The 27,816-nt window shown below is 39.2% G+C and overlaps 2 protein-coding genes across 2 annotated transcripts; one reads left to right on the top strand and one right to left on the bottom strand.

Moving 5' to 3' along the window:
- Window positions 1–229: 229 nt before the first annotated feature.
- Window positions 230–1,028, bottom strand: cntf (ciliary neurotrophic factor). The gene has a single exon (XM_031906265.1). It carries the CDS (start codon window positions 905–907, stop codon window positions 443–445), a length of 465 nt encoding a protein of 154 aa, XP_031762125.1. The 5' UTR covers window positions 908–1,028; the 3' UTR covers window positions 230–442.
- Window positions 1,029–1,935: 907 nt separating this feature from the next.
- LOC100488382 lies at window positions 1,936–25,119 on the top strand. The gene is made up of 3 exons (XM_002943123.5): window positions 1,936–2,040; window positions 15,896–16,017; window positions 24,354–25,119. Exons 2-3 carry the CDS (start codon window positions 15,926–15,928, stop codon window positions 24,943–24,945), a joined length of 684 nt encoding a protein of 227 aa, XP_002943169.1. The 5' UTR covers window positions 1,936–2,040; window positions 15,896–15,925; the 3' UTR covers window positions 24,946–25,119.
- The last annotated feature ends 2,697 nt before the right edge of the window (window positions 25,120–27,816 follow it).

The following is a 27,816-nucleotide window of genomic DNA, read 5'->3' as shown; positions in this document are numbered from 1 at the left end:
TGCGTTTTTACAAAACAGATTTCAATGCAGGATTCTGTTAGAGAAGCTCTTTTAACTGATGCATTTAAAAAAAGACATGTTTTCCCATGACAGTATTCCTTTAATGTATTTCTCAAACTCAAGTATATTTCAATTTATAATTTAAGATATAAACAAAATTTACATTAACAAAACAACCAGGCATTCCTTTTCCAAAGTTTTATTTGAATTTTTAAACAGCAGCGGAGAAGTCTTCCAAAATAACTACTATTATATAATTTATTTAAACCTTGTCCACTCTAATGAATGAAATAAGGAATGCAGTAAATAACATAATAATCTAACCCTCTACATCATCTCACTAAACTTTCTTTAATTTTTAAGAACATTTTAGCCAAAATATTTATATATAACAGAAAAAAAGTTACTAAATTTTTAGAACATGCTCTAAAATATGTTTACATTAAATTTCATGATTTGAAAAGTTCTCCGTTTCAACACCATTGTACCCTAATAACTTCCTCATGTCTCGCACACTCCTAATTATCCAAAAGGACAGCTCCTTCAGCACCCGGTATCCCTCAACCTTCTCATCAAACTCATCCCCTTTTGATTTTACATCTTCTGTGTTTGGTGTTGTGTCAATACTTAACCCCATAAATACCCCAATTTGTGCCATCTGTCCTTTCAGTGCTGCCACCTGAGCAAGCACATCTTGGAGACCCCCAAACAATCCATCTTCTGTTGAGTATGTCCTGTTTGAATGCTGTTCCACCATTCTCTCTAGTTTTCTCTCCAAATCCAAGAATGCATTCAGATTCAGTAGCAGTCTTTCATCCTCTGCCATGTGTATCCACTTTTCTATATCTGTGGATGCACTGTCTGTGGGGTCATCAAACAGTTTCAGTGTGTCAGATCCCTGGAGCATCAACTAAGACAGACAGAAAGATTAGGAGAAATTAGCAAAACATGTTCATAATTTTGTAAGAGACAGTTGGTTGTTCAACAAGTAGAGAACTAATCAAACCTTATTTTTTGCCTTGTATTTAAATTAATGAGACATACAAATGTCTCATTGAATGTTATTGATTTTTCACATTCTATTTGGCTTGTCTACTATTTTTAATGATTTGCTTATCTTATCCCGAGACCACCAGTAAGAAACCAGCAGGACTTTTGTCCAAACAAAGAAAATGGGCTTGGCCAGTTGAGGCAAAGAGTAAAAAGTGGAGTGAAACATTACCGGTGATGTTGCTCACAGCAGCCAATCAGATGCTTTCCTTTGGTTTTCTAATCGTTGAAATCTAATTGCCGATTGGTTGCCCTGGGCAACATCTCCTGAAATGCTTTTCCACTTTTTACACAGCATAATAAATATACACCCAAGTGTCTTTCAGCTGATCTGCGCTCCGTGTAGCTGCACTTAGGTTGAAGCTTTGCTTGTCAGTGCAGCTGCACTGAGCTGTGGATATGAGTGATTCTGTTTCTCTCCACCTGCCTACAAAAGACAAGATCTAATCCTTAAAAGATTTACTCTTAACATGGCTATTATGCTCACAAAGGGGGTTGTTGGAGCAGTCCAAAGCCATGGAAGTGCAACTGTATGCATTAGCAAAATCACATATCTTGCCATCCTTATTATTTCCCATAAAAGTTAAAAAGTTAAAGTTAAAACCTTTTTTTCCCATAAAAGTTAAATGAGCTCTAAATTGCTGCTCTAAAAAGAAATAAATCTAATAGTTGGTTTACTCTCTATACTACATGGAACCCATCTTTTCTACATATACATTTTGCTTTATTTGTGAATGACTTATTTTACCATGTTATTTTGATCTTCTTTGCTCTTGATTTCTTCAGTCTTTTTTCTCTCTCCTTTGTTGTATTTTTCGATTTTATAGACTGCTTATAATTTTTTTTCTTAACTGTCCTGGGGTGTTGGTTGTCTAACTGAACACTAGGTGGTGCTATTAACCCTTTTTGTGTTCAATACTGCAATATCTTCTGTTTTCCGGTTTCCTGCTTCCTCTGTGGCTCGGACGCGAGTGCTTTATGGAGGTGTCGGTGAGTGTCTGTTTATATTCACGTTTTTTTTTCGGATCTAGACAGATCAGGAAAGGTCCAGAGACAGATGGCCAGCTTAACTTTTATTGCAATATACAAGACAAATAAACCTTACTTAAATGCAAATCAAGTCAGTAGAACAAAAACATATATTGAATTTCAATTCAAATGAGAGCAGTCATTTACATTTTTGTTGTCATTATGCTTCCTGCATGTGAAGTTCACCATCATTGCACTCCTGTTTTATTGCAACAACATTTATGGCAGTGAAAACAACTTTGCTTTTTCTAAGGCTTTAAATGAAAATGTTGTTCACATATGCAGAAAAAAACCTATATTGTTGCAGTATTTCTAGAAGGGTAATATGATGTCATCAGTAATGCTAAACCTTGGTGATGGAACAATGCCATGCCAAGTCTGGTGTATCTGCTTCCTTCTGTCACAAAACCAGTGTGTTCTGCTAGTGAACAGATAGGGTGGATTACACCGTGGAAATAAAAAAGTATAGATTTTCATCATCATCAACAATTGTACAAGTAATACAGTCGACTTTTGGTGCAGTTTTCCCAGATTCCAGTAACTAGAATAGACAGGTAGTGACTTAGATGAATAAAAGGGCATGATATGTATGATGAAACTGTTGGTAGACTGCTGCAAAGGAAGGTGATGCTTGCAGTGGATTTATGAAGAGTGATCAACAGAATTTCAGGTGTGATAGACAGAGGGGAGTGTGTTGGACTTGAAAGCAATACTGTACAATATTCCACTTCTCTGTTTCTCCCTTATGTGTGGTGTGTAAAAGCTTTTAAAAAGACATTACAGGAGCCAAGGAACAACTTAGATTACAGCTTTGAGTGCCCTATTATTACTGGAATATGTTTGGGAATAACATGTTGAAAGATGATAAAAGTTCTGTTGCTTTAAATTTATTGGGCTGATCAAGCAACTGCACATATTTAGTATTAAAGGAGCAGTATACATGAGCTTAATAAATAATGCTGTACTGGAAATACTTTGGTTTTTATTATTTCTTGAACTAAACAGGGCAACAAGAAAACTTAAACTACTCTATGTTTGGTCCATGTGAGGTAGTGGTACAAGTGCGGGGAGACCGGCATGCGCTCTTACCTGCTAGCACGCCGTTCCCTGGACTCATCGTGTGAGCCACATATCTCCATGCGTTCAGGTGCAGTAAGCGCATGCGCATTAGTGTTTGATGCAGCGTTGTGACATTAGCTGATGTCACTTTGGTGCCAAATTCAAACTTAAATAGAGCACCTTTGCTTATTTTCATTGCCCAAGCTGGCTCTGAGTATCCAGACCTTAGCTAAGCCTTGTCTTCGATTGCTCCACTGGTTTTGACTCTTTGCCTGTTTTTCTGACGCTGAATCTTCGCTGCCTGCCCTCGACCCTTTGCCTGACTCTGACATTGCCTCTGCCTGACCCCTTTTGTACCGCGTTACTGTAACAACCCTGTCTTCCCAGCAGCAGAAATGGCGTTGGTGAAAACCACGGTTGCCAGGGCTCTTATATTTCACCTAAAAGGTTGTTCCTAGCAGTCTACGGGCTTCCTCATATTACAGTCTGTAACAGGTAGATATTACTTGTAAAACACCCCCACCCTTTACCACTTTGGTATGACTATTTTGTCTTACAGATATGCAGAAGCCCATTATGCAGGGGGATTATGTATGCATCAGTAATATATCTACCTTAAGGGCCTAAACATGGAGTAGCTTCGGTTTCTCTGTTTGCACTGTTTAGCTTAAGAAATAACAACAACTATAGGCTTTTTCAAATTAAAACACCAGGTATGTTCATTTTAAGCCCTATGCATTGCACTAGTATTTAACAAAGACATTATGATCCTTTAACACATTAGGGGAATATAGTGCTTTCAAAATAAATTGTGTTTCCATGCATATTTAAAAAAAAAAACCAAAAAACTACTACCTTATATGCCTCTGTATTTTAATAAATATGTATTTATTTTATGAAATTACACAGAAATTCATAGTTACATAGTGTTGGGATGAAGACCAAAGTCCATCAAGTTCAACCCCTCCAAACAAAACCCAGTGCACATACACTTATACAGAAATCCATTTTCCATAAAAAAAAGTACAAAGGCCACTGTAAAAACGACTTTTTGTACCAATCATCCAATTTGCTTTTTACATATTAAAGCTGACAAGGTAGTTTTAACAGAATAATGATTATGCTTTAGCAAATATGGATATCTAACATTTTTACCCAGTTATGTATATATAATTGGGGTTTAACCCCTAAACAGGTTTTTATCAGTTCTGTGAATATTGCCATTTTAATATAATATTAGAAACTGTGGATTGATAATCTGGAATATCACATCCCATCGGTGATAAAGGAGAAGAAAATAAAATAAAACAGTAACTACAGATATAGAGTAATTATAAAAACCAAAATAACAAAAGTAATAACTTTTATCTGGTATGGTACCGATGGATTGGAAGAAGGTTTATGTCAGTCCTATATTTAAAAAGGGAGTAAGATCTTAGTCTGGCAATTCTACATTATTGAGTTAGAGAGGGTCCAGAGAAGGGCAACTAAGATGGTAAAGGGTATGGAAAGTCTCAGTTATGAAGAAAGTCTGGAGAAGAGGCGCTTAAGAGGTGACATGATAACTATGTATAAAAGGGGGATCATATAATAACCTCTCTAATGCTTTATTTACCAGTAGGTCCTTCCAACGGACACAGGGGCACCCACTCTGTTTAGAAGAAGGGAGGTTCCGTGTAAATATTCGGAAAGGATTTTTTACAGTGAGTTGTGGAATTCCCTCCCCGAATCAGTCGTACTGGCTGATACATTATAAAGCTTTAAGAAGGGGCTGGATGGCTTTTTAGCAAGTGAGGAAATACAAGGTTATGGGAGATCGGTGTTAATACAAGTTGATCCAGGGACTGGTCCGATTGCCATCTTGGAGTCAGGAAGGAATTTTTTTCCCCTCTGCAGCAAATTAGAGAGGTTTCAGATGGGTTATTTGCCTTCCTCTGGGATAAACTAGAAGTTAGGCAGGTTATATATAGGCATTATGGTTGAACATGATGGACGGACGTCTTTTTTCAACCTAACTTACTATGTTACTTTGTAACTAATGGAGACCAGTTTCCTAGTGTAAGCCTGGTTGTCTTTTCATGCTATTAAGCAGACTATTTTCCTTTACAGTGTGAGGAGGTGGGTAGGTAACGTACCATTAAATCTATACCTTATCCAAGGTTTCCACACTATCTGAAACCTTTTGAGTCTATTTGTAGTGATACTTCCTCAACTCTTTTTTTTTTATATTCGAATGTGGTTTAGGGGTAAAAAAGAGGAACTTTTATTGCCGCTATTTCACTTTAGGGGCCTTTACTAGGGGGAACTTTTAGTTTACCTGGGAAAACAATATATCTTTTTTTTTGGGGGGGGGGGGGGGGGGGACAACCTAAGATTTCAAAATATACTAAGTTTTGTGTAATTCTTCTTCTGTAGGCTTCTAAATGTCTAAAAAAAATGAAGAAAAATAATATTTTCCATAACATAAAAACATATCAGAAACATGAATTTTATGCACGAAAATACAACCGATTTGGAAAGTTCAGTGTCTCTTGAATGCTCCAATACTAAAAATGTTTAGTTTTATGGAGATTTCTCACTTGTATAGGTCAAAAACTCCCAGTAGTATTAACTTTACAAAGCACTGCTCCAGAAAGCTGCATAATTTAGATTTCAAGGCCAAATATTTATATTTAACTATACATTTGAAGAAAGAACAGATTCGGATGAATCCAGAATAGATACCACTATCTATCTACTCCAAATTACCAAGTTGCAATGCTTTCCTAAATTTATCAGTTTTTCTAAAATGTGTATCACAAAACAAAAACTGTAGTACCGTGTTAGCCAGTGTCAAAAATAATAATAAAAAAACAACAAAACACAAATACAAGAGTATTGTAGAAATGATACCTATATTGGCTAACAATAAAATACATTGCAAGCTTTCGGAGCTCTAAGGCCCCTTCATCAGGCAAAATACAAATGAGAACTGAAATGGCACAACATTTATACTGATAGATCAGAGAGAAGTGTTCACAAGCAATAAGTAGTTGTGTGCTAGTATCAGGGCTGTGGAGTCGGAGGCAATTTTCGGTACCTGGAGTCGGAGTCGGCAAAAAATGAACCGACTCTGACTCCTACTAAATTTAAATGGGAATAAAAAAAAAAAATAAAGCAAGTTTAAATGTCCCAATTCACAAACAGTCATAATTAATTACTTCTCTGCTATAAGGGCTCTGGCACAAAACTGGCTCGCGACAAAACTCCCTCTTCGCGGGCGACTAATCTCCCCGAGTTGCCATGACCCGCCATCCCGCCGGCAAACATGTAAGTCGCCGGCGGGATGGCACACGCGGTGGCGCGATTTCCCGAAATCGCTGGAAAAGACTCGTGAATCGCGCTGGCGGGATGGCGGGTCATGGCAACTAATCTCCCCCGTGTGCCAGAGCCCTAAGAATAAAGCCCAATGCACACAGTGCATAAACAAACACGTTGAGTGACCATGAAGCATGCATTTCATTGACTGTATGAATGTATAAAATACATTAACATATTAAAAACAGAGGAGTCGGGGAGTCGGAAGTATCAGAAACTGAGGAGTCGGAGTCGGAGAATTTATCTACCGACTCCACAGCCCTCTGATTAGTTGTAGAGTTGGCATTGGGCTATTAAGAGGCAAAAGTATGTTTTAATGTCCCTTTTTATGCAAGCTTGTTTGCCACCAAAATCCCCAGATCCTTTTCAGTTAAGCACATATTTTGTGTATAACTCAAATTTATGTTATTTCTAACAACTTGCAAAACATTTACTGTTGAGAGAACTGAAGGTATGCCTGCAGCTTGAGATTAACTCTTTATTAGCCTTTCCTTCTCCTTTAACAATCTGCCAATCTCTCAGCACTGTTTAACCGCTGTTGTTGTATAGTCCTTGAATTTTCTCCTGGTTCCTCAGTTGTGTAGACAGGTGCAAAATAACAGTTCAGAACCTCTGCACATTCTCTGCTTTTATCAACCATCTAACCTCTCTCTCTGATAATAGGTTAATAAATGTATTTTTTTACTGTTTACTTGGTGTAATAACCTTTTCCATCTCTGTATTAGCTTGTCTGATTTTAGCTTGTGTTTTTGGATGCTCTTTTGGACTCTTTGCCCCAGCTAACTTGAATACCTTAAAAAGTAAGGTGTTTTCTTATCAAACCATTAAGGTTTTGCTTTATGGCTATGATCCTTGCTGATAAGGGGACTATATTGACATGTATATTTATTTAGCTGCAAGTGAAAGCCTTTTCCAGTTAATTTATTGCAGCCTGTAGAAAACTGTTGAAAAACTGCTGAAAAAGATATTTTAAGGTCAACTAAAAGCTTCCACTCAGGAAATGCCCCTAAAGTAAATAAACACAAATTGCTGAAAACATAATTTTAAAGTACTATACAAAACTGATGTGCTCTTAGTCAAATACACTGTCATGTCAAGGAATCAGATATTATTTATAGAATACTTTGGGACATTTCTTTTTTAACAATAATTGTTATCCTTTGATTTGGGAAAAAAAGTATAAAGGGCCAACCATCGTGGTTTAACTTAAATGTAATAAAGCAACTAGGAAGGAGGACAAAGGCATTTAAAATTTGCAAATCAGAAGAGATAGAAATATGATTTGGGGACCTAGAAATATTGCAATGAAGAAAATTCTTTGGGTACTTTGCTTTTTGCCATGTGGGACAGTACCTGTTTTACCTATCTAGTCTAAAACCAAATCTCAGACGTTTCACACATTTCTGCGTTTGTTACTTTGATCATATTTACAGTAAAATATTGAGCATAGTAACCTGGCTGTATTCATTATAACATATATAATAAATCAAAATGTGCTATGCAAAAAGATAAAATCAGACTAATAAGATCCATTGATGTATCCCAAAAAGCTTGCATATCACACAGATGTTGACAGTATTGACAGGCAAGTCCTGCACTACTGGGAGAAAAAACCTCTCAAAATACACTAAGCAAAAAGTTGGACTTTGCAACCAGCTAAAATAAATTACACATCAGACATGTCCAAGGTCTTGAGTGAACCAACTGAACTTTTTGAAAAGTATTATTCATAGCTGCATTTGAGCATTACTAATAAAGAATTTTGCTTACCATACATTTGTACTTTTTATATATAACTCTTAATAACTCTATATAAGCACAAACACACTAATGATTCTTACATATTTCTCAGTCAAAGGTTTGAGATCCTTTTGGAGTCTTCTAAGTTGGTGAATGACACTTGAACAGCAATCTTGGAAGAGCGTGTCTGAATCCATACCACTGCTAAACTCGCATGGAAACTGAGACAACTGTTTTTTAGACAATAAAAAAAGCAATTAGTAAGGCTTGCAAGAGTAGATAAAAGGCTTGTGGGGTCAAAGAGACATTGTCATTGGACAGAAGGGCATGCTGATAATTAATCCTGAGATTAGCAATGGAATGCGTTTTCACTGAAATGGAATTTCAATGACAGCGCACTAAGCCATGTTTTTGTCAAAAGTTAATAAACAATAAAAGTGTTGTTCCTAAACTATAATTATTAGGTGCTATAGTGGTTCCAGTATCACAGGGTAATCTGTGTATTGTTGTCAGAGCATGGAGTATAATAAAGGCAAGAAAAGGCTGATATACATGGGATGATAATTTGTTAGGCACCCCAATGTATTATTTCACATTATAACATTTCCATGGGCTGGTGCTCATTCTGGAAAAAATTGCCCAGGTTCAGTGATCTTTCTGTGTAAGCCCAGCAGGCTTACTCTGTTTTCTCAGGAATCCCTTGTTGTTTAGTAGACTTGCACGTGTGCATTATAGTAGATATAGAAAAGTCTGCACAAGTCTAGAAGTCTCACTAATGGATAATTCAATTATTTGGCTACTGGCCTCAAAAATGTATCCCACTTTCTCTATTTGTATGAAGTATTGCAAAATAGTGGCAGAAGCTTTTAACTGGGTTTAAACACCTTTTGATATTTTCATAGAAATCCTTGACCCCACTCTGATCTGTTTTTAATTTGGGAATGCAATGTGATAGAGCTGAATTTCACAACAGCATGTTTAGCCCTAAATACTGGCATGTTTCCTTGTTTTGCATTTGGTCCTTACCCACCCTGTCATTATTTTGCAGGCCTTAATTCTCTTGGTAGAATCTGGGATTTCCTGGCCACTCCATATCAGCATTACACCCAGGGAACCCCCCTGCTCCCGCCCCTAGACCAGGGCTTTTTTCTGGCACCGTGTCTGTCAGTTTCTTACTTTCCAAGATGGCGCCGAGGTAATCTTGTGTTTTTTGCGAGCGGCCATCTTGGAATGGGGCAAAGGCTTCAGGAGCATGCAGTTTCTTCTGGGCTTCCGTTCCCTGACTCTTTAAAGTGAGGAGGGGGGGCGGGTCAGCGTCTTGCTGTTCCCCTGGCTGCGTGCCCCAGTAAGTTTTTTCCCTTTTGGATTGTTTTTTCACTGGTTAGGGGTCTTTCTTGATGTCTCTTTGCTTCTGCTAAGGTCGTTTTTTGTTCCCCTTTTTTGACATGAATCCCTTAGCCTCAAACTCTTCTGCCTTACAAGCTTGGTAAGTCCCTCCAGGATTTTTTTTTGTTTGTATTTTCTCCCTTCTTAACTGTTTTTTCTTCTTCTGTTTTTTGTTTCTCTCTCTTTCTTTGGGCAGCTTGCCCGAAAATCGTGGAGCAAAACAGAACACCAAGAAGAAACATTGTGTCGCTCCTGAATATGTTGGCTGTTAAAATGCTGCGATACCAGGGAAGAAGTTTTGTGGTACTTGTTGGAGGGAGCTGTTGTGCAGGGCTTCAAGTTCCTCAGATAGAATGGCATTTGATTCTGAAGAAGCTCAGCCATTATTTAGTGAGGAAGCTTGGTGAGCTTTTGAAGATTTTTCTGAAGAGGAATCCTTGATCCTGGAGGATTCATTAGAATTGCCTTTGGATTCAGATGAGGATTCAGATACCTTCTGCGAGTCTTTTGATGTGTCTCTGGTTGCTCCTCTTATCAAAGCAGTTAAGCTTACGCTTGGAGTAGAACAGGAATCTGAGAGCGCAAAGGCCCTAAAGGTTCTTCCTACTCCCTCAAAGCATAGACAGACATTCCCTTCATTTCAGGAGGTTATAGAGCTCATCAAGGCGGAGTGGCAAAAGGCAGCTAGAAAGGTCTCGTTCATTTCTCCTGGCACTAGGTTTGCTAAACTATATTCTTTCAAGGACTCAGAGATTAAAGATTGGAGCTCTCCACCAGCAGTGGATCCGGCGGTAATCCATTTGGCCAAGAAAACCACTCTTCCAATCGATGACTGTTCAGCCCTCAAGGATGCCATGGACGGGTCGAGACAGATTTAAGGAAAGCCGTCCTACTCTCCGGGGCTATCTGCAAGCCAGCAGTGGCTGTAGTCTCTGTAGCTAAGGCCATGTCTGTGTGGATTGATGGCATTGATAGGGCTTTGTCAGAGGGAGCTGATATTAAGGAGATTTCAGCCAGCCTTGGGGAACTTAAGCTTGCTGCAGGTTTCATGTCTGAGGGGGCTGTTGATTGCACTAGACTAGCTGCTCGCTCTATGGCTCTTTCCGTGGCTGCCCGCCGTGCCTTGTGGCTCAGATCCTGGTCTGTGGACACTCCTCCAAGATTAGCCTCTGCACTCTTCCTTTCGAGGGACAGCGCCTGTTTGGGGCTAAATTGGATGAAGTTATCTCCAAGGCTTCGGGAGGAAAAAGTCAGTTCCTACCTCAAGAGAAGAAGAAACAGAGATTCACCCCTTTCAAGTCCAATATTTTTCAAGGCTCAGACAAAGCGAGAAACTCTAGTCAGTTTCACAGACCCTCGGGGGAGAGGTCCAGACCCTTTGCTTGGAAAAGAGGCCAGTCCTTCTTCTCTAAGGGAGATAAATCCAAGGCGGCCCAAACCCCCAAGAAGTATTCCTGACTATCCTTTCATCCAGGAAGGAAAGGTCGGGGCCAGACTCTTAAATTTTGCTCTCGTCTGGGAGTCCACTGTGTCCTACCTGTGGGTAAGAGATGTTTTAAGGAGAGGATATTGCCTAGAGTTCATGTCTCTTCCAGAAAAGGATTTTTTCATTGCCTCCTCCTATGCCAGTTCAGGAATAAAAAGGGGTATTTTGGCTCAGTACGTCCAAGGACTTCTGGAAGAAGAAGTGGTGGTTTCAGTCCTGAAAGGCGAAGAGGGAAAGGGGATTTATTTGATCCTTTTTGTGGTAAAAAAGGCTTCAGGGGGATGGAGGCCAGTCTTAGATCTAAAAGAAGTAAACAAGAGCCTGAAGCCTCAAAAGTTAAAAATGGAGTCCATTTTTTTCCATTATTCCAGTCATTCTTCCAGGAGATTGGCTTCTTTCGATAGATCTGAGAGAAGCATACCTGCATGTCCCCATTCATCAAGCCCATCGATGCTTTCTCCGGTTTGCCTTAGCAGGGAAATATTTCCAGTTTCGGTGCCTGCCCTTTAGTCTGGCTACAGCCCCAAGGGTGTTCTCCAAGATTCTGGTTACCCTAGTGGCAGCCCTCAGGCTGGAGGGCATTGCCATTTGGCATTATTTAGACAACATCATTCTTTCAGCCAGAGACAAAAACTCCTTAATTTCTCATCGGGACAGAGCCCTCGAGTTCCTGCAGGCACATGGATGGCTCATAAATCAAGCGAAGAGCCAACTGGAGCCATCGCAGTCCCTAGTCTATTTAGGAGCTTGGTTCAACACAGCTCTAGGCACAGTCTCACTTCCTCCTCACAAAGACCAGGCAATGAGCAGTCTGGGAGCCAGCTTCCTGTCAAGGCAATGGGTGCCAGCACAGGAGTTAATGTCCCTCATAGGTTATATGGCCGCAACCATCCCAGTTACCAGATGGGTAAGATGGCACATGAGACCAGCCCAATGTCTCCTTCTAGATCAATGGGATCGGTGGAAGAAGGATTGGGAGCAGCCCATTCAGTTGTCCATTCCTTTCAAGGATTCTCTTCAGTGGTGGCTCTCCACATCCAACTTAGAGTGAGGTTTCCAACTGGCTCAACAAGAATGGAAGGTGGTTGTGACACCTCCTCGACAGGCTGGGGAGCCCATCTAGATTCTCTATGGGATCAAGGGAAGTGGTCAACTCCCCAAAAGGGCGTGCCATCCAATGTATTGGAGCTAAGAGCAGTCAAACAGGCCCTGTGGGTTTTTGCGGATTCCCTTCGGGGCTCCTCAGTGAAGGTCCTCATAGACAACACATCAGCAGTATCTTATGTCAAGAGACAGGGGGAAACCAGGAGCAGAACTCTCTTACCGGAGGTTCAGCCGATCATATCTTGGGCCGAAGAGAATCTTTCCCTCATTTCGGCAGCTTACCTTTCAGGAGTGGAAAACCAGAATGCAGACTTCCTGAGCAGACATGTCCTGTCGATACATGAGTGGTCCCTCAACTCTGAGGTGTTTCAGATGATAGTGGAAAAGTGGGGTATGCCATAGAAAGATCTAATGGCAACCCCCCTCAACACCCAACTTCCAGTGTTCTTTTCAAGGAAATTCTGCCTGTCAGCCAAAGCTTCGGATGCCCTGGTTCAGACTTGGGGGGTGAAATTAGCGTATGCCTTTCCTCCGTTTGCCCTGATTCCGCAAGTCCTTCAGAAGTTGAGGTTGGAGAAGACAGATTTAATTCTCATTGCTCCCAAATGGCCACACAGACCATGGTACCCCATGTTGCTCAGACTGGCGAAGGATCCTCCATGGCCACTGCCCAGGAGGAGAGACCTTCTAATTCAAGGTCCTCTGTGGCACCCATACCCAGGGGCTCTGGCTCTTCAGGCATGGAGACTGAGCGGGAGTTATTGTCAGATCTAGATCTGCCAGAGAGAGTTGTGTCTACTCTTCTCAAAGCCAGGAAAGCTTCCACTTCTTCCGCCTACTATAGAATATGGGAGAAGTTCATTTCATGGAAGTCTGAGAAGCACATGTCAGAGGTGATTTCCCTGTCTCAAGTGCTGGGTTTCCTCCAGGATGGCTTGGACAAAGGCCTTCAATACAGAACCTTAAAGGTCCATGTCTCGGCTCTCTCAGTCTTATCAGGGAGAGCGTGGGCAGAGAATCCTCTGGTCAAAAGATTCTTCTGTGCCGCCTTAAAAATTAGACCTCCAGTCCATAAGCTGGCTCCAGCCTGGAGTCTTGCCTTGGTACTGCTTTCCCTTTCCATGGTCCCGTTTGAACCTTTGGAAGAAATTTCTATCTGGCTCCTCACTCTAAAGACTCTCTTTCTTTTGGTGATAGCATCAGCAGCCAGAGCCTGTGAACTCCAAGCCTTGTCATGTGGTCCTGGCAAGATTTCTTTCCTTCACAACAGAGTGGTCATCAGGCCAGTCCAATCCTTCAGGCCTAAGGTGATGTCTCTTTTTTACCTCAAAAGAGAGATAGTTTTTCCCATCTTCTCAGTGGAGGATCAGAAGGCGAAAGATTTACATCTCATAGACCCAGTGCGCTCTCTTAAGCATTATTTGGAGATCTCCAGCTCTTTCAGGAAAACAAGCAACCTATTCGTGATTCTGTAGGGAAAAATGAAGGGTCTTCCAGCATGTACTTCTACTATCAGTTGTTGGATCATCCTGGGCATCACTAGAGCTTATCAAGCTCAGGGCAAGCAAGATCCAGAAGGCTTGAAGGCACACTCTACTAGGGCTGCCTCGTCCTCATGGGCTGCAATGGCAGAGGTTCCAGTTTCAGAGATTTGTGAAGTAGCTTCCTGGTCATCGGCACAGACCTTCATCAAGCATTACCGTCTGGCAGGAACCCAACTTGCCTTTTCTTCTCAATAAATTATCTTTTGCAGCAGTGGCTGTGGGTTTCTTTTCCCGCCCGTATTCTTCTGACATGGCTTGGTATTCCAGGTGTAATGCTGATATGGAGTGGCCAGGAAAAGGGAGAATTTTTTCATACTTACCGTAATTCTCTTTTCCTGGCTACTCTCCATATTAGCATGGCCCCTCCCTGTTTCATGGAACTTGGTATGAGACGGGGCCGGTGGGCTCCTGGGATACCTTTAAACCTGTGTAATGCTGATATGGAGAGTGGCCAGGAAAAGAGAATTACAGTAAGTATGAAAACAATTCTCCCTTTTGAACACTTAAAAAAAATAAAGATTTTGTTACTACCCTTGCCTTGAAGGATCCCCAAAGCTTTTTTCCAAGGTTTTGGCTCAATCACATACCCTTCCTATTGGGCTGACTGAAACGTTAGCAGCCTTACCGAAGCCTGGTGGTAAACATCCCAGATACCAGGGGCAAGACACCTCCTAATAAATCTAGGCAGGGGAAACCGGCCAAAAGTAGCACTATTAACACCAAATCTCAGGTTTTGGTTCTTGCTATGAACAGAATATTTTGCTTCATGCAGTTCAAAAGTAGACATTTCAGTAGATGTGTTAATTATATGCACTACAGTTATGCTGTTAGTCTGTGGTTTTTATTTCCAGCAGAACTATCCATAATTCTGTCCATAAGGCTATACTTATGCTGAACAGTTCTATAGAGAATAAATATTGGAATGCTGAAAAATGAAAAAAGACAATTTACAAAAAAAGGCTAAATTGTGTTAGTTTTTACAACTTGTTTTATACTTTATTGGCCTTTTGTTAAATGTAAACCAAACACAGTGAGAACCACTTACAGCAAGTTACACATAAGAAAAGCACACTCTAAATGGGTATGCAAAATGAGTATGCATAACTGCCCCCATTAGTAGTGTGATATATAAGAATTCTAATGTAATCTATCGTTCACAAAATAGCTTGTGGAAAAATAATGTGTGTACAACATAAAAGAATTCCTTGATTTTTAAGTCATTCATTTTTAGTCTATATAATATAACCTTTTAAAGTAGAATGCAAGTCAAAATTTAAAAAGCATACTGCCCAATAGTCCTCCTATTGTTTAGTAAAAATGCCACACTTTTGGCTCACCTAATCAAATATTTACTCAGTCACACTTACTTCACATTTTCTATCTGTTTTCTTGAACAGGCAGCCATCTTTAAAAAGGTATTCTCCCTTCCTTTCCCTCCTTGCTTCATACTGCACATGTGTTTCATTCCCTCCTCCCCCCCTGTGGCAGATCCGCTTCTGATTGGCTGTTGGGCATGTGTAGCTCAGAACAGGAGACAGGATCAAGTTACACACATTTGCATTGCTACTGAAGGCTGCCGCTGGCAGCCTACAGGAAGGGGAGAGATTTCAGTGTAGTCTTCATACTGCTGTAGGCTGCCAGCACCATATCTCAGAGAAGCAAGCAGGGATCTGGGAATTTAGATATGCAAATCGCCGGAAAAGACTCGCAAGGCTTTTTTGGTGATTTCCCGAAATCGCCCCGCCGCGTCTGCCATCCTGCCGGCGACTTACATGTTCGCCGGTGGGATGGCAGGGGAAAGGCAACTCGGGGAGATTAGTCGCCCGCGAGCAGGGAGTTTTGCCGCGGGCGACTAATCTCCCCGTGTACCAGAGCCCTTAGGCCGAAGCTGTTCTTATCAGTTGAGCTACATGGAGCCACGGAAGACAGATGATCTGCTTCCCTTTGCCTGCTTACAAAATGCAGGTGTTGAGAAGTGGACATTGCCACGAAAAATGAGAAATGAAAAATGAGAAATCACCAGGATGAATAAGAATCTTCATATACAGATTAAAATTTTTCAAATTGCAAGCATGTACCCACTGTTACTGCCTATTCTAGGATAGTAAACATATTTAATATTATATCATCTCAATTGCAGTGTATCTTTTACAAGCTGCTACGTTAAATTATGGCATCAGTTCCTTCTTCACTGGGGCTTCTCTCTGGATATATTTCCTCTGGGTCAGATGACGAGGAAGAAACAGTGCAGAAAGCAATTTGGTAAGTACTATAAAGACAGCATCATTTTACTTACATCATTTTATTTGCCAAGTTCTTCCTGCTAATGAGAGCCCCAGCAATGCAGGAAGACTTTTTTTCAATAGCTGATTAGATCTGCTACTCCAAGGAGTGCTGAATACTGATAATCTGTGGATTGTAAAAAGGGAACTCTGTTCTATTAACTTGTAGAAATGATGTGCTGACTGTATTATGAAAATTCTGTGCTGTTAGACTGGCAGTTGTACCCTGTACTATTTACACTTAGGGGCACATTTACAAAAGCACAAACGCTCTGAGCGTATTTTCGCCGCACGACTTTTTCGGACGTTTGCACGAAAAAATCGGAAAGGTTTTACCGCTGTTTACAATTATTTGATACAAAAATTTCGTGACTTTCGGATCACCAATACGATATTATCGTGACTAATACGATTTTTTCGTAAGCATTTTCGTTATATTTGCAATCTTCAGAAATTTTTGTTTCCAATACGATTTTTTCCCATTCGTGATTCGGATTCGTGGATTAGTAAATGTGCCCCTTAGATTGCCTTATGGGACTGGGCTGTTCAGCTTTTAGATAGTATTTGGTAAATGTGCTGTCCCTTTCCCCCAAACCTTTCTAACCTGGAGCATATTAAAATCCCTGTTTTAACCCTGATAATAAAATGTAGTGTTTCCTGTCCCTGTTTTGTGCAACTGTGTGCCACATGTGGTGTGATTAGTGTGGTGTAAAATGATAAACACAGTGGGAGAGAAAGAGGGAGACATCAAAAGGAATATTAAATTGTGGGGATGAATTATAATCCATGGGAGAACTCTACTGTTATTGCGTTCAACACCTGGCAATACCCAGTTTTAGCACCACTGCCCACAATAGTAACAGATGCTGATGACTTCCTTGCCTTGTTCATAAGGTATTGCTGAATCTGATAATCTAATCTGATAATGGATATCAGTTATTACAGTACTTTCCCACATTTTCCACAGTATAAGCATATAATGTTTCATGCCACATGTTGTAGGGCCAGATTCAGTTAAAATGATAATGCCACACAAAGATGCTGTGGACCAGCAGAAATGGGGTGCCTGTAAGTAAGCACTGTGAGGCATATTCTTGCACCCCTTAGCACTCCTGCACGTGCACCCCAGGGACTAAAAAATGAGCCCTTATGTTCACTGCAAGATCTTTTTGCTTAAAGGGGACCTGTCACCCACACATAAAAAGCTGTACAATAAAAGTATTTAAAAATTAAACATGAAACCCAAATTATTTTTTTTAATAAATTCATCCATACCTGTTATAAATGGATTTAAAAATCTGAGCTGTCAATCATATATTGCCTGCTCAGATTTTCAATTACTTTATTTTTCCATTCAGTACTTTCTAGATATCACCTAGATAGCAAATGCATAAGATTTTGGGATGATACAAAGCTTTCCTTAATAACAGTGCCCACAAAATGGCACCGTCCTGCTTGCTGTGACTGTAAATTTCAAGACTGAAGGGGAAAAAAATTAAATCATTTATAAAGTTCAAGTAAAGTTTATTTTGCTCAACCAACATGATAGAAAAGGATTTGGAATTATTTCTTAGGGTAACAGGTCCCCTTTAATCTTTCACAGAGATGTGTATTTCATTAACCTCTTTAACTTGTGACTTTTTTGTATATTCATAATGTCTTTGTGATATGCTACAAAAACTATACAACAAAATTTGAATAGGCCCCCTTTTACTCTTTCATACTTGCTCTGTCTCACAAACTTCAAAGGAGCTTAAAGTGACTCTGAAATGGCCCCTTAAATTGTGCCTATTCTTTTCATTATAAATACATGAATTTTCTCATTTTTTCCTATTATAAAGTAGTAATGCAAAACTGTTTTGTTTTTCACTGAATGATCTCCCCCCTCACCCAACTCACCCCTCATCTAAACAGGACAATTTGTTCAAAAGTAGATACTGAAATATGTATAAACCCCTGCCTTTATTAAGATGCAGTCTTAGTAAAAAGGAGCAGCTCATTACACAGAAAACTTATCTGTGAACTAGTAACTTGATTTATCAGCTTCTTGAGCAAGTAGTTGGGAAGTTTTAGTTTTTTTTCTTAGTTCAAGAAATATAAATAAATATGTATTTGTTAAGTAAATAAATAGGCAAAAATTATGTATAGCACAGGCTGTATTAGTTGAGCATGTTGACAGTTGGCTGTATACCGTCCCTTCAAGGTATATATTTTATAATGGCATGTTAGGGCATTTCATGGCATTTTTGTCCCACCAATATATGTATTGCAGAATAAAACCTTCCTGAATAGTGTTAGCAGCATAGGTACAGTGGAAACATCACTATATACAGGACATTAAACAGAACACAGAACAGTAGCCTCAGTGTGCCATTTTATAGAAGATATGTTATATTTTTAACAAAGTGGCATCATAAATTTAAAATGGTTTTTAAACCAACATAAACCTAGTTCAAAATAAGAACAATAAAAGAACCTGTGTTGAATTTTTTTATTCTATTAGGCAAATTGCAGACAGAATCATTTATTTGCCAGCACATTTTTTGCCTACCAATTTGCATGCCTGGTATAGGTGGTTCTGGACTTTTCCTGTCCGGACATTTAATTCATGTCAAAAGTTGTGGTCAGTTTACACAGCACACATAAAGGAACAGGGCAGGCCATCCTTCTATGTAGATTTAAAGTTTTAAGTGAACAAATACAAGTGTACTGAACATCTTATAAACTATGAGAACCCTTTTCGCTTTCACACATAAAAAAGATGTCATTATTCTCTCACTCGAGCGCTTAACAGGGTACATAAACAATAGTCAGAGAACCCAAATATGGACCTTAGGGCACAAATTCAGAGGCTTCAAGCTGAGCTGGACCTACTTTTAAAGGACATGTAAAGCCTACATTTTCCTAAAATGTATGTCAGTTGGGCACTTCTCCCTCGACCAAATGGCATCATTTGTACTGCATATATCCCCTTTGTTTGCCAGCACCATCACATTTTTCTAAAACAAATAGCAGCTACAGTTACATTTAAATCTACAAACAGCATACACACACACAGACCCTTATTTAGCACACATTTCATCAAGAATGCAGGCTCGCACAGGCAGAACTGTATTTGATAACATTTCTGCTTTATTTGAGTACTGTAATGGTTAATCTGAGCTCAGAAGAAGAGGTTGGGAGAAAAAAATAGGAGCAGACAGCTAAAGCCGAGTTTCTAGAATGGGGGGCGTGTTTAGTAATCTGAGCTGATAAAAGCTGAGCATGTCCAGGAGCCAACAGCCAAAGCAAATTCCCGAGGGGGGGGGGGCTGAGGGGGTTACAGGAGGAGAAGAAAATCTAGGTGATTAAGGGAATGTTGCAGCCTTACTATTAACCTCTGGACAACCAGTGTGGCAGGTATTGAAAGATTTTAAAGAGGCTGTTCACAGATTCAATTTTTGTGTGTGGGTTTTACATGTCCTTTAAGCGTTTAAGCAGAAAAATCACTTAAATGGACCCAGCAGAGATTTTACTCTGAATAAACCAACAAAATTATTAGCTCAACCCCTCAATAATAGAATTGATCATACCCCTACAACTTCCATTAAATTGTCTTCAGGCCAAAAGACAAGGGCCCTAAACAAAATAGTAAAGGAGTTTGCTTCTTATTACACTAAACTTTACGCCGCTCCTTTTAACCCCTCAGCACTTGTTTTTTTTATAGAACCTACACCTTCCAGGACTTACAAATGACCAGAAAGCTCACTTAGAATCTGAAATAATGGTTGAGGAGGTTCAGTTAACAATAAAGTTACTTAAACTGTCTAAGACCCCAGGGCCAGACTTTTTTTCAGCAATCTATTATAAAAAATTCTCACACCTTTTAGCACCTTACCTGGTTTGAATATTAAAGGTTTATTTTTAGGAGGTTTTCAAGGGATTTATAAGAAGCAAGCATTTCCCCAATCCCTAAACCAGAAATTGATTATATGGAATGTACAGCAGCTCTAAATATTGGATTACCCTAAGAAACAGTTACACAATAAGATATGCAATTAGTATTAATAATAGATTAAGAAAGAGAGTCTGCAAGTTATATCCCACTGATAGGTCCTGAATATATATATAATCAATCAACAAAGTATTCAGTGAGAAAAACAACTATTTATTGGCTCAAAAATTAAACAAACAATTGGAGAAAGTCAAACATACTATACCAAACAATGGATAGGTGCATCTCAATGCCTCATGGTACCCACACTCCATTGTTTGTTTAATTTTTGAGCCAATAAATAGTTGTTTTTCTCACTGAATACTTTGTTGATTGATTACATAATAAGATATGGTATATCATAGTGACAGTTGTAAAAACTATGATGAATCTAGAACTAAGGACCTGTTATCCAAAATGAAGCAAGCATTTCCCCAATCCCTAAACCAGATATTGATTATATGGAACGTAAGAACATTAGACTCATTCCAGTTCTCAACCTAGATATTAAACTGTTTGCTAAAGTTCTAGCATTCACAGAGATTGAGTAGGGTTTGAAGAGGAGAGACAGGCTTCAGATGCCACCCGACGATTAATTTTACTCACCTTATTGGCCTAAACCTAAATGATTCCAACCAGCTATGATTCTTAAGCATGACCGTTGCCCATATCTTTATTACTGTATTACATAAATGGGAATTTGGGAGTAATTTTATTTTATGGATATCAGCTCTCTATACAGACCCCATGGCAAAAGTACATATTGGGTTCTGCTTTTTGACCACAATTAATAATCGGGCACCCGTCAGGGATGTCCGATATCTCCCTTACTCTTGGCTATTAATCCCCTTGTAACAGAGGTTAGAAACAATCCTTATTTAAAAGACCTTATGGTTCATAACAACAAACACAAAATCAGTCTATTTGCTGATGACATCACTTTATTTATAATAAGGCCTTTAACAAAAACTCTTTTGCACGAATCTTGGGATTGGTCATTAACCCTACTAAGACAGCAGCTCTAAATATTGGATTACCCCAAGAAACCATTACATAATAAGATACAGTGGATATAAAAAGTCTACACACCCCTGGTAAAATGTCAGGTTCCTGTGCTGTACAAAAATGAGACAGATAAATCATTTCAGAACTTTTCCACCTTTAATTTGACCTATAAACTGTACCACTCAAATGAAAAACAAACTGAAATCTTTTAGGTGGAGGGAAGAAAACCAAAAAAAACTAAAATAATGTGGTTGCATAACCTGTGCACACCCAGGGCCGCCATCAAGGGGGGACAGTCGTCCCGGGCCCCAACATTTTTAACTTTAAAGGGGGCCTGGCCGTGCTAGAGTTTTCTCGGGCCCCCTTTAATCAAGTCCGGGCCCTATCACTGCTGGCGTCCTCCACTATGTCCTGCTGCTCCCCGCTACATCTGCGCTTATATAAGGTTGTGCCCTGTGCATAGGGCGGGCCATAGTATGAGTAATTTGGGGGAGGACCACCAATGTTTTTGGGGGCCCTGGGCTGGCTAGCAATGTTTCAAGGGGCACCTGCTCTGGCACCAATGCAAAATGTAACCCCTGGCCACAAATGTTTAGGGGGGCCCTGGCTACCAATGTCTGGGTGTCTTTTGTATTGATGGGAGGGGTCACTGGGGGAGGGGCCATTGGGGGCATGGGAGCACCTTTTGATTTTTGGGTTTGAGTCTATCAGCATGGCACATTTTCTTTGCAGAAACACTCCAAATCTGTCAGATTGCGAGGGCATCTCCTGTGCACAGCCCTCTTCAGATCACCCCTCAGATTTTCAATCGGATTCAGGTTTGGGCTCTGGCTGGGCCATTCCAAAACTTTAATCTTCTTCCGGTGAAGCCATTCCTTTGTTAATTTGGATGTATGCTGTGGGTCGTTGTCATGCTGAAAGATGAAGTTCCTCCTCATGTTCAGCTTTCTAGCAGAAGCCTGAAGGTTTTGTGCCAATATTGACTGGTATTTGGAACTGTCCATAATTCCCTCTATCTTAACTAAGGCCCCAGTTCCAGCTGAAGAAAAACAGCCCCAAAGCATGATGCTGCCACCACCATGCTTCACTGTGGGTATGGTGTTGTTTTGGTGATGTGCGGTATTGTTTTTGCGCCAAACATATATTTTGGAATTATGGCCAAAAAGTTCAACCTTGGTTTCATCAGACCAAACCACCTTTTCCCACATGCTTTTGGGAGACTTCAGATGTGTTTTTGCAAAATGTAGCCTGGCTTGGATGTGTTTCTTTGTAAGAAAAGGCTTTCGTCTTGCCAATCTACCCCATAGCCCAGACATATGAAGAATACGGGAGATTGTTGTCACATGTACCACACAGCCAGTACTTGCCAGATATTCCTGCAGCTCCTTTAATGTTGCTGTAGGCCTCTTGGTAGCCTCCCTGACCAGTTTTCTTCTCGTCTTTTCATCACTGTTGTGCCATATTTTCTCCACTTGATGATGACTGCCTTCACTGTGTTCCATGGTATATCTAATGCCTTGGAAATTATTTTGTACCCTTTCCTGATATCTTTTAACAATGAGATCCCTATGATTCTTTGGAAGCTCTCTGTGGACCATGGCCTTTGCTGTGGGATGCGACTAAATAAATGTCAGGAAAGACCAACTAGAGCAGCCAAACTTTATTTGGGGTTAATTAGAGGCACTTTAAATGATGGCAGGTGTATGCTGACTCCTATTTAACATGATTTTGAATGTGATTGCTTAATTCCGAACACAGCTACATCCCCAGTTAGAAGAGGGTGTGCACACTTATGCAACCACATTATTTTAGTTTTTTTGGTTTTCTTCCCTAAAAGATTTCAGTTTGTTTTTCAATTGAGTGGAACAGTTTATAGGTCACATTAAAGGTGGAAAAAAGTTCTGAAATGATTTATCTTTGTCTAATTTTTGTACACGAAAACCTGACATTTTACCAGGGGTGTGTAGACTTTTTATATCCACTGTATGGTATATCATAGTGATGGTTATAAAAACTATGATGGATCTAGAACTGTTTTGCTTGGTTTTATACTCAATATTGAGGTATAATCCAGAACTGTTACATTTAAACAAATGATGGTGATAAAACACTGTGAACACTTTTGGAAAATTAGTAGAAATTTATTGAAACAAATAAATGATACCAGAGGCTTAAAGGAGAACATTTATTATGAGGTGCCTCTCATGAAAATAAGTATTTTTAATAAAATCAGTTAAACATGTTGTAATGTTTATCAAATAAACTTATTCTTTACAATCCCTCTCTGTTTTTGCAAATGTACTGCACAAATGCTAGGCTGCTGTCAGTTACTAAAGCTTCGCACACACTTTTTGAATGTTCAGAAACTCTTTTCACATAACAAGATGTTTTTTTTGGGAAATACCAAAAAGTTACAGGATGGCATCTTGTCCTATATTATGCACTTTTCAAGTTATTTGTACTAATAAACAACCCCCTTCTTACCACTTAATGACATACCATAGCTTTTTTGTGATTGTGGTATTAGGTAAAAACCTGTCACCCAGGTCTTTTGGCAGATAAACATGAAACCAAAAAACTTTTTTTTTTAAAAATCAAAACGTCCATACCCCATTCTGGGGTGATAATAAACTTGCCTTAATAACAGTGTTCACAACGTAGTGCTTGCCTGCTTGCTGTGATTGTGAATTCCAAGACTGAAGGAAACAAAATGTAAATAATTTATATAGTGTATAAAGTTTATTTTGCTTGTGATAGAAAAGGATTTGGAATTATTTCTTAAGGTGACAGGCCCCCTTTTACTTTGCAACAAAGAAACAAGTGCATTCTGCATCAGAACTGACACCTGTCTATCATAGAAGTGAATGCTATATGGCTTCGACAGAAGCTACCAAATCTCATTTTCTAATAATGTTTTCTGATAATGTTATTATTTCCAGCAACCCCTGATCTGTGGTTTTTAATGATTTGCGCCTAATATGATGCACCTGATTCTAATCTAAGGTGTTTGAGGTAATAATAAATATAGTACTTTTGTAGTAAATGTGCTTCCACATAAGAAATAAACATTTATGCTTATTTATATTACACAAAATGTAAACGGTCTATTATATTTGTTATATTATATCACCGTACATGGTTTCACAAAATGAATCAAGATATTTACAAAAAATAAATACCTATATATTTATACTGTAGTATTAAAAACAACGCAGCCAGCAATACGATTATTGGCAAGTGAAGCCATCTAATCTTTAACTTTGGTGCATCTAAAATCCTTGTGTCTTGTAAAGCCTAGTGTGCAGCACTGCTTACTAATACTCTTAATTTTTTTTTAGTACTCCTACTTCATCAGTAAATTGCTTTAAAAATCCTCACTCCAGAAGCGAAGAGGGACCTTTTGCAAAAAAAGGTGAAACTGAAAAAGAATGTATGCATGTTAATATCTCTGATTCATCTGTCCGCCTCCCAGCCCCTGTCTTGGGATCCCAAAACACCAGTGGCTTTGGTGGGGTGTTTTCTAACCCATTTCACGAGGAGGAACAAGCACAGATGAGCATACTGGAGAGGCATGTAAAGCTAAGTGACAACAACTGGGCACTAGGCAGAGGTGCCTGCTTATCTTACCAAAAGGATGGGCGGTGCCGTTATGGAACAAGATGCAAATACAGCCATGGTAGCGACTTACCCCAGGGAAATGCAAGAGCAGTGGTACAAGAGCTGGGTACAAACTATTTATTAAATGAAACATCGGGTGCCATTCTGATGGAGGGAAATAAAAGAAAGAAGGACGAGCATGATGTAGATGAAACAAGGCAATGTAAGGAGAAGAAGAAAAAGGTTGGACTTACTAACAGTTTGATTCCTCCAAAAAAATATCTGAAAGACTACAAAACACATGTAGCAAATGAAAGACCCTGGGCCTTGTAAATTAGTTAAGTATTTAATCTTGTCACGGAAAGGTATACAATGCAGGTATGGGATCCATTATCTGGAAACCCATTATCCAGAAAGCTCCTAATTATGGGAAGACCATTGATGTGACCATTTCGTGATTTCCTTTTTTCTCTATAATAATAAATCACATCCTGTACGTGATGGTAACTATACTGCTTGAATCCAAATTGGAAGCAAAACCATCATATTTGGTTATTTAATGTTTAAATTATTTTTTTTGCAGACTTAAGGCATGGTGATCTAGGAAAAATCCCTTATCCCGAAACCCCCACAGGTCCTAAACCTGTTATATAATTTGTACAAATAACTAATTTGAAAAGACAAAAAATTATCTATGCATCTAAATTAGGTCTCAAGCACATAAGTGCAAACAGTGTGAAATATTATGGAATAAGATAAATAGTAAGTGGATAAATAATGTATATATCTATCTATCTATCTATATATATATATATATATATATATATATATATATATATATATATATATATATATATATATATATATATATATATATAAAAAGGCTGTGGAAGCAGCCGAAACGTTAGCTATATGCTTTAATAAATTTTCTTGTTTTCCATTCTAAGCCCTGTGAGTGCGGTTCATATTTTTATATATATATATATATATATATATATATATATATATATACTTGAACAGAAGGACCGCTTCACACAGGACTTATGAAGAAATATCGTTTTATTCACGCATCACAAATGGAGACTGACGTTTCGGCCGGACTCCCAGCCTTTCTCACTTTGAGAAAGGCTGGGAGTCCGGCCGAAACGTCAGTCTCCATTTGTGATGCGTGAATAAAACGATATTTCTTCATAAGTCCTGTGTGAAGCGGTCCTTCTGTTCAAGTATCTATACGGTTGTGATTTGGACTGCACCCAGGCCATTGATCCTCTACATTATTGTGAGTGCCGTTCCTTCTACAGTAATATATATATATATATATATATATATATATAGTGAAACCTCCATTTTACATACCCTGGCTTGTTTTTTTGCTTTTTACATTGTTTTTTTTTTTTAGGTCCCACCAATTTATAATGCATTTCAGTGGGTGCTTTTCCCTGATTTTACATAATATATTCCTGGATCTTACAAAAAGCTTTGTACTGATATTTCCAAAAATGGTTGTTTGTCCTCTATGAATGTTGTTATTAGTGAAATAAAGAGGTTTATATACTAACCAGATATATACTTTACTATGGTTCTGTCTGTAAATAGTCACTTACAGTTAGCCTGAACCTAAAAAAAAGAAAAAGTTGCTTTAAAACATTTCCCTAATTTAAAATGTTCCCGAGCACTTGAAATGCTTGTTGGGTATGCCATTCTGCTAAATCCAGCAAGAGGGCCTTGATGAGCATGTTGTCTAAGTAGACAAGCGACATAATGCAGCTGTATCTGAAAATGCCTTTTATGGGAGCTAAGGCTTTGCTGAATACCCTTAGTGCCATGCCAAATGAATGGTAATAGCCCCAGGCCACTGTAAACCTTAGGTATATTTGGCAAGCTGGGTGTATTGTATATATGTAAATATGCCTAGAGGTCGATGGTTGTCATGAAGTGACCCAGCATTGCACTGAGCATGGAACATAATGTTTTCACCCTAAACCTCTATTTTTTTTTAACAAACCTGTTTTAGGTTCAGGACTGGTTTGTACTGGACACTTTGTTCACTGAGAGGAAAAATAGGAATGCCCTTTTCGTTAGTTTGTGGGGGATTGAGGAGGACACTAATGCTCTGCTGAGGGAACCAAAAGAACAAAGATGTAGGTGGAGTAGTAAATCTAAATGGATTTTGTAACCCTCTCAAACATTGTGGGGGTCATTTATAAAATTGGCAGAATTCTTCACACAGTGAACCTATTTGCTCTGCCCATGTATATATTTATAAAGCTGGACAAGGCTGGTGCATTAAATGTGCAGACATAATTGTGAAATTTTTATTCACAGTGTGAATTATGACATATTCCCAAATTGTGAATATTTATGTGCACACTCTCACTCTGTGTCCAAGTTACGGCACAACTTTAGTGGCGGAAAAAATATTCGCTAAACTGATTTTGCAAATTGCAAATTTATATTTGTAAAGAGAAAATCACTGCTATATTCCTGCATAATAAATGCACACAGAGGTCATGCACATGCATGATGATTAGGATAGGAGGGTACTGAGGATTGGTTCTGAATCTGATTCTTAGTTGAAAAGAAATGTGAGGAAGATCCTCTGTTGAACTGTTGATTGTCTATGGTTGGTACCATGGCAAGTTAGAGTTTTGTGTGAAAGTTAGTGTAGACCTGGCAGTGTGATTAGCAAGGGGTCATGGGGGAGGAGTGAGGGGGGCATACAGTTTACCAGCTAAGGAGATTCCACTTTTACAAAGAAAACAGCCTTAAAGTAACCTTAGATCTAACTCTTCATTACCTAATGTAAATATCAGAGGTAAAAGTAGTAACCTTCACTGCAGGGAGCTTGTCCGGTAAATTAGGAGAGCTGGAGTTTATTGCATGTACTGAAAGTTATGATATAATTGATATCACTGAGACCTGGTGGGATGAAACATGTGACTTGGCTGTGAATTTAAATGGTTACACCCTTTTTAGGAGGGACAGAGGGATTAAAATGGGTGCAGGGGTTTTTCTTTATGTAAGCAAGATTTAAAGCCATGTGCTAAATAAATTACCTGAGACTGCAAAAGGGAGGGTGTGGAATCCCTTTGGGCTGAGATTTCAGCAGGGCTAAAGGTTATAAAGAAAATTATCATTGGTTAATGCCAGGGGTCCTCAAAGTTTTTTAAACATTGGGCCAGTTCATGGTCCCTCAGACTGTTG

This window comes from Xenopus tropicalis, chromosome 7, assembly GCF_000004195.4.
Source record: "Xenopus tropicalis strain Nigerian chromosome 7, UCB_Xtro_10.0, whole genome shotgun sequence".
Classification (NCBI taxonomy): domain Eukaryota; kingdom Metazoa; phylum Chordata; class Amphibia; order Anura; family Pipidae; genus Xenopus; species Xenopus tropicalis.
This window is presented reverse-complemented; position numbering and strand designations above follow the sequence as displayed.